Source organism: Malania oleifera, chromosome 4 (genome assembly GCF_029873635.1).
Source record: "Malania oleifera isolate guangnan ecotype guangnan chromosome 4, ASM2987363v1, whole genome shotgun sequence".
Lineage (NCBI taxonomy): Eukaryota > Viridiplantae > Streptophyta > Magnoliopsida > Santalales > Ximeniaceae > Malania > Malania oleifera.
The window spans coordinates 132326-139982 of NC_080420.1; the positions used below are offsets into that span (position 1 = coordinate 132326).

Below are 7657 nucleotides of genomic sequence, written 5' to 3' on the forward strand. Positions count from 1 at the left end.
CTCAAGTGTGTAGTTCTTAGGTTATATGTAGATATGTGAAGGGTACGAGTCAATGTTAAAAATGGGATAATGCAGTGTAAATCTTCAATGCTCCTCTTTCTTTCTCTCTTTCTTTTTTTTTGATTTTTGATTTTTAATTTTTGATTTTTTTTTTTTTGGTTCCCAAGGAAAACCACATATGTTTAAAGCACGCAAACCACAAGGTAAATTCTCTTCCACCCCCCCAACTAGAATGTAGCATTGTCCCCAATGATGCAGAAGAATTGAAAGAATTTACCCAAGAGAGTATTTAAACGTAAAGCAAAACAATTCTAAAAATATAAATGAGAAAAAGAAGAAGTACCTGAACCGCTTTGAAAAGAATATAACGCTAGAGAATAAGAAATAACAACTATAGAACAAAGGAAAACAATGAGAAAAATAAAAATGTAAATGAGAAAAAAAAAACACAAAAAGCGAAAAGAAAGGAAATAAAAGGCTTGAGCCTTTAACCATTAACCTTAAAAACATTACCATTTTGAGGATTCAGAATCTCTATAGTACCATGAGGAAAAACAGTCTTCACCACAAAAGGTTCACTCCACCGAGACCTTAACTTACCAGGAAACAAGTGTAGGCGAGAGTTGTACAATAGCACCTGTTGGTCGAGCTCAAAAGTCTTACGTTGAATGTGTTTATCATGAAAGTTCTTCATTCTCTCCTTGGACAATTTAGAATTATTGTAGGCATCCATCCTCAGCTCGTCCAATTCAGATAACTGCAATTTTCTCACGCAACCAGCATCATCAATGTTAAAATTGCATTGTTTAATTGCCCAATACGCCTTATGTTCCAACTCTACAGGCAAATGGCAAGCCTTACCATACACTAATCTATATGGAGACATACCTAAAATGGTTTTAAAAGCTGTTCTATAGGCCCACAAGCTATCAGACAATCTCAAAGACCAATCCTTCTTATTTGGGTTAACAGTTTTCTCAAGGATGTGTTTAATTTCCCTATTTGCTAATTCAGCTTGCCCGTTGGTTTGAGGATGGTAGGCAGTAGAGATTTTGTGATGGATACCATACTTCTTCAATAAGGCTGAAACATGTTTATTGCAAAAGTGCGTGCCTTGATCACTGATTATGGCTTTAGGCATGCCAAACCTTGCAAAAATGTTTTCTTTCAAAAATTTTATAACCACTTGATGGTCATTAGTTCTGCAAGGGACTGCCTCAACCCACTTGGAAACATAATCAACGGTAAGCAAAATGTATAAATAGCCAAAATAAGAAGGAAATGGTCCCATGAAATCTATACCCCAACAATCAAAAATTTCAATCACTAGTATAGGTTATAAAGGCATCATGTTTCTCCTAGTGATTCCCCCTAATTTCTGACAAGGTTCACAAGCTTTACAGAAACTCAAAGCATCCTTAAACATACTTGGCCAATAAAACCCACTTTGAAGAACTTTAGCTACTATTTTGTGGGCGGAAAAATGCCCACCACAAGCTTCTGTGTGGCAAAAATTTAAAACACTAGAAATTTCATTGTTAGGCACACACTTTCTAATGATCTGATCTGAACAATATTTAAAGAGATAAGGATCATCGTAAAAGAAATTCTTACCTTCAGCCTTCAACCTTCTTATGTCTTGAGCATTCCAACGAGGTGGAGTTTTCCCTATAACCAAGAAATTTACAATATCAGCATACCATGGTAAATATTCAACGGCAAATAATTGCTCATCAGGAAATTTATCAGAAATTAAAGAAAACTTCTCAGAAACGTCTGGTTGAAGCCGAGAAAGGTGATCTGCCACCACGTTCTCCACTCCTTTTTTATCTTTTATTGTGAGATCAAATTCCTGAAGCAGAAGTATCCACTTTACCAGTCTTGGCTTAGTGTCTTTTTTTGACAGTAGAAATTTCAAAGCTGCATGGTCAGTGAATATTATGACAGGAGAACCAAGAAGATAAGATCTAAACTTATCCAATGCAAATACTATAGCTAGTAGTTCTTTTTCTGTGGTGGAATAGTTCTTTTGTGCCGCATTTAAAGTTTTACTAGCATAGTATATAACATATGGCAATTTATCTCTTCGTTGTCCAAGAACAGCCCCCACAGCGAAATCACTTGCATTGCACATTAATTCAAAAGGAAGTGACCAGTCAAGAGATCGAATGATAGGTGCAGTGGTATGACATGTTTTCAATTCATCGAAACCATTTTGACACTCTTGGGTCCATTCAAATTTAACATCATGCATCAAAAGTTTGCAAAGAGGTTTAGAAATAAAGCTAAAATTCTTTATGAATCTTCTATAAAAACCGGCATGCCCTAAAAATGATCTAACATCTTTCACATTTTTAGGTGCAGGAAAATTTGAAATCAAGTCTATTTTAGCTTTATCCACCTCTATGCCTCGAGAGGATACAATGTGCTCCAAAACTATTCCTTGTTGGACCATAAAGTGACATTTTTCCCAATTTAACAACAATTGCTTTTCTTCACATATTTTCAAAACAACCTGCAAATTAGACAAACATGCATCAAATGTTTTTCCAAAAACTGAAAAGTCATCCATGAATACCTCTACACTGTCCTCAATCAAGTTGCTAAAAATACTTAACATGCATCGTTGAAAAGTAGCCGGGGCATTGCATAGCCCAAATGGCATTCTCCTAAAGGCAAAAGTTCCAAAGGGGCAAGTGAAGGTAGTCTTCTCTTGGTCCTCTGGAGCTATTTCTATTTGATAATAACCGGAGAATCCATCTAAAAAATAGTAATATTCATGCCCTGCCACTTTTTCTAAAACCTGGTCAAGGAAAGGCAAAGGAAAATGATCCTTCCTAGAGGTAGCATTCAATTTCCTATAATCTACACACATCCTCCAACCTGTGGTCTCTCTAGTAGGCACCAATTCTCCCTTATCATTTTCTACAACGGTTATACCAGATTTTTTTGGGACAACTTGTATTGGACTAACCCATTTACTGTCAGCAATTAGATATATGATGCCTATGTCTAACAATTTCAAAACTTCCTTTTTTACCACTTCTTTCATTGTGGGGTTTAGTCTCCTTTGCATTTCTCTAGAGGGTTTCGAATCCTCTTCCAAATATATCCTATGTGTACAAATGAGAGGACTTTTACCTTTAATGTCGGCAATGGACCAACCAATGGCTGATTTGTGTTGTGTCAAAATTCTCAACAACTTACTTTCTTGGTCAGGAGTCAACAATGCAGAAATCACCACAGGGAATGAGTTCTCTGGTCTAAGATAGGCATATTTTAGTTCCGGCGGTAGTGGCTTCAATTCTAACACTGGTGCCTTCTCATCGAATGGTTGTGCGGGGGTTTGTATTGCCAGTAATGGTTCAAATTTAAGCTTCCATTACATCTCAGTTGAGTCACCTACAACACAAAGCGAAGCAAAATGATCAGTGGACTCAGTTAAATTGAGGGAATCTTCTAATTCCTCCCACTGCTCATCACAATCATAGTTTAACCAAGGAGTGTCTACAATTAAAGATTCCAATGAATTGACTTCTTGGATTTCTTCATGTTCTTGAGGTTGCCTGCACAAATTGAAGATATTCAGTTCTAAAGTCATATTTCCAAAACTCAATTTTAAAACACCACTCCTACAATTGATTATGGCATTAGAAGTTGCTAAAAATGGTCTTCCCAAAATCACAGGTGGTGAAGAATTTGCGCAGGATGACACTTTCATATCCAAGACCACAAAATCCACAGGGTAGTAAAATTTATCCACTTGGACCAAGACGTCCTCAATGATACCCTTAGGAATTTTTATGGATCTATCAGCAAGCTGCAAAATAATGGATGTGGTTTTCAATTCCCCTATCCCCAATTGTTCATACACACTATAAGCTAGCAAATTAACCCCCGCACCTAAGTCTAGCAAGGCCTGCCCTATCTTAGAGTTTTCGATGACACATGAAATAGTAGGTGACCCAAGATCCTTGTACTTAGGTGGTGTGTGATTTTGAATAATAGCACTAACTTTCTCAGTGAGGAAGGCCTTTTTCTGCACATTCAGTTTGCGTTTTACAGTGCATAAATCTTTTAGAAATTTAGCATAAGCAGGAATTTGTTTTATAGCATCTAGAAGTGGAATGTTAATCCTAACTTGCTTAAAAATTTCCAAGATTTCAACATGCTGTTTATCCTTGTGCAAAGAAACCAAACGTTGTGGAAACGGTGCAGGTGTGGAACATGCATCATTCTGTGAATTTAAAGTACTCGACTCACCACTATCAAAAGGAGGATTAGCATTTTTACCTGAACTCCCTGCACTATAGGCAGGGTCACCCAAAACCTTACCATTCCTCAAAGTTGTAATAGCTTTCACTGATTTCACATTGCTCCCTTCACCTGAATGCTGAGATGATCGACTGTGCCCTTGTGGATTGGGCTGGGGTTGAGCTAGAAACTTTCCTTTCTCCTGGTTACTTAAAGTGGTGGTTACTTTAGTGAGAGTCCCTCTGATGTCATTGATGGTCTGGGAGTTTTGGTTATTGATCGTGCTCTGACTCTGCATAAACTGTTGCAAGCTAACAGTTAGCTGTTGTATGGAGTCTTCCACTCCTCTTCTTTGCATTTGGGGTGGCTGATTTGGAAAATGAGGTGGCCCCAAGCCTTGGCTAGCGGCTGCATAAGGATTATACTGACTTGGTCCCTGCGTAGATGGCCCCACTTGATCATTTTTCCAACTGAGATTTGGATGATTTCTCCAACCTGAATTATATGTATTAGAATAAGGTCCAGAAGAATTCTTAGAAACCATATGCACTGGGTTAGATTGATCAAGCAAAACCTCCTTAAAAGCAGGAATAGTTGGACATGCATCAGTCACATGCCCTAGATCCTCACATATGCTGCATTTTTCAGAAGATGATGGTAAAACGTGCATTTCATTTACCTTCTTAAGTTCAATGGACTCTAACCTTTTAGACATCAATGCAAGCCTAGCATTCAAATCATCAACTTCTTTCAATTGATACTTACCACCCCCACCAATGTATTTTTGCTTTTCAGATCTATCATACACATCAGAGACATCCCAAGATTGGGCATTTTCAGCCAAGTAATCAAAATAATCAAAAGCTTCTTCAGGCCCTTTATAGAAAAACTCACCATTGCACATTGTTTCTACAAATTGCCTCATCTTTGGTTGCAATCCCTCATAGTAAAAACTGATGACCCTCCAATTTTCATACCCATGGTGAGGACATGCATTTAAGAGATCTTTGAAACGTTCCCAACACTGATAAAATGTCTCCACATCCTTTTGGCAAAAATTCATTATTTGTCTTTTCAAAGCATTAGTTCTTTGCATGGGAAAAAATTTCTTTAAAAACTCCGTTTGCATTTCTTGCCAAGTCCCAATGGATCTTGGTCTTAAGGAATTCAACCAGGATTTTGCTTTGTCTTTTAAAGAAAATGGGAACAATTTCAATCTTATTACCTCCTCAGTGCATGTTCTATCCATGAATGTGGAACAAACTTCTTCAAACTCTTTAATATGCAAATATGGGTTTTCAGATTCAATGCCATGAAAATGAGGTAACAATGGAATCATCCCAGGTTTAAAATTAAAAGCATTTGCATTCAAAGGTAGAATAATGCAGGATGGGGTGCTGGTTCTAACAGGTTGCAAATATTCTCTGAGTGTCCTATTAGGGTTCTCCATATCGTGAGGTTCATTTTCAGCCATGATGCTACACGTGTCAGATGGTGATTCAAGTGATTCAAGTGAAACAGATTCACTCGATGATGAGATGGATGAGTCTGTCATGACTAGTCTAAATGTGTTATCTCTAACCCAACCAGTCATACAAACTTAGTATAAATGCAATAAAAGCAAACAGGTCAAAGGAGAGGAAGTAGATATCACCCAGGCTGTGAAGATGTTCACAGCTCTAAAACACCTCTCTGAAATCTGAGAAACACTTCGATGACACCAATTAGTCCCCGGCAACGGCGCCAAAAACTTGACTCGTTCTAAGTTGTGCTTCCAAGTGTAGAAGTGTCAAGTTGTATCAAGGATGAGTCCAGGATCGTATTCCACAGGGACCACTGAGTCTCAAAGTATTTGCGAAAGGTTAGTGATATCCTGTTGCTGTAAAATGTAAGTTGAAAATATTTTTTTGTCTTTTATGATTTTAAAAACAGTAAACAAAGAGGAAGAGGCTTGAGTAAACTATCAACATGAAACTGAAATTTTATCAATTCTCCAAAAATGTAAATCTAATAACGCAACCAAAACTAAACAGATTAACTGAAACAATTTTACCAAACACTCGGGTTACGGGTTCAACGTCTATTTGCTTCCACCGTTTACTAATTTCCTAGGCCTTACTCCTTTTCTTATTAATCCAATCAAGGCATTAATAAGATGAAATTTTATTACTAACGATCGAGTAAATTGGCCACATCCAAACGGAAGAAACTAAAAACTCTTATTACGCATCAACCGAATGTCGTGTAAATTAGTTGATGAAAATCCTAGATTAAATCAAGGTTTTGATATGCCCAATGTCAACAACAAAACAAGAAATAAGAGCTAGCGATTTATCAACGATACCTTAAATTTTTGGGTTCAACCAAATAAAAGTTTATCAATAATTTCTTAGGAGAACTAATAAACCATAGAAAGCAAACAACATCGACCCATAACCCGAGTTACCGAACTTAACCACTCATGCTTGCAATAGCTGAAAAAACAGGAACCCAATGTCTAATAAGACAAGTATCGAAACACGCCTTGGTTAAAAATGATAACTTTAAACACATAACTAAAATATGCACAAATAAAAACTCAATTAAACACATGTGCAGGTAATAAAAATCAAAGCTTTAGCAAAATTAAGAATAGAAATAATTAAGTGAAAAGAACAACTATTCTAATTTCTAAAAGAAACAAAAAAAAAATACTTCTTTCCTTTTATTTTATTTTAGAACCAAGCCAAACTTAATTTAATTAAAGAAAGAACTTCAATAAAAATTAAATATTAAACAAAACCTAAACTTGTATCCAAATCCAATTAAATGACAAAATAAGAAAGCAAGATAAAAGAAAAGAGAGAGAAAGAGAAGATGCAGCAGTAGAGGAGCTGCTACTTCTGTGAAGGTTCTGCTGCTGGCCGTGAAGCTGCTGGCTAGAGAGAGGACAGAGGGTGGAGCTGCTCTGGCCTGCTGTTGCGGTGGCGGCTTGTAGCTCTGCTAGCTAGCCGTGGAGGCTGCTGGAGGGGAAGCTGGAGGATGGGTTGGAGAGTGGCAGCTGGGGGCCGTGAGGATTTGCTGCCGGCTGGAGAACCTGCTGGCAGAGAAGGGGGGCTGCTGTATCTCACAGGTTGGTCTGTGCAGGAACAGAGGAGTCGCTGAGAGTGGAGATTGGTAGGGGAAAGGGAAGTTGAGAGAGAGGAGGGAATGATAGGGAAGAGAGTAGGGACTGAGTTTGAAAGAGAGGGAGAGAAATGAGCGACCAAGAGAGGGGGAGAGTATAGGGAAGGAGAAGAGTGGTGTCGGGGGAGGGGGGCACACCGAACAGGGGAAAGAAAAAAAAAGAATAAATAGGATAGGGGGGAAAAAGCCCTATGACCCGCTGGAGCTAATCCGACCCGGCCATGCATGGCCGGGTCAC

At 38.0% G+C, this 7657-nt stretch overlaps 1 protein-coding gene across 1 annotated transcript; it reads right to left on the reverse strand.

Annotated features, from left to right (window-relative positions):
* Positions 1–487: 487 nt before the first annotated feature.
* On the reverse strand, positions 488–5158 carry LOC131152892 (uncharacterized). Its single transcript, XM_058104831.1, has 4 exons — positions 4264–5158; positions 4012–4116; positions 1534–3099; positions 488–1029 (listed from the first exon to the last, which is right to left on the reverse strand). Exons 1-4 carry the CDS (start codon positions 5156–5158, stop codon positions 488–490), a joined length of 3108 nt encoding a protein of 1035 aa, XP_057960814.1.
* Positions 5159–7657: the final 2499 nt, after the last annotated feature.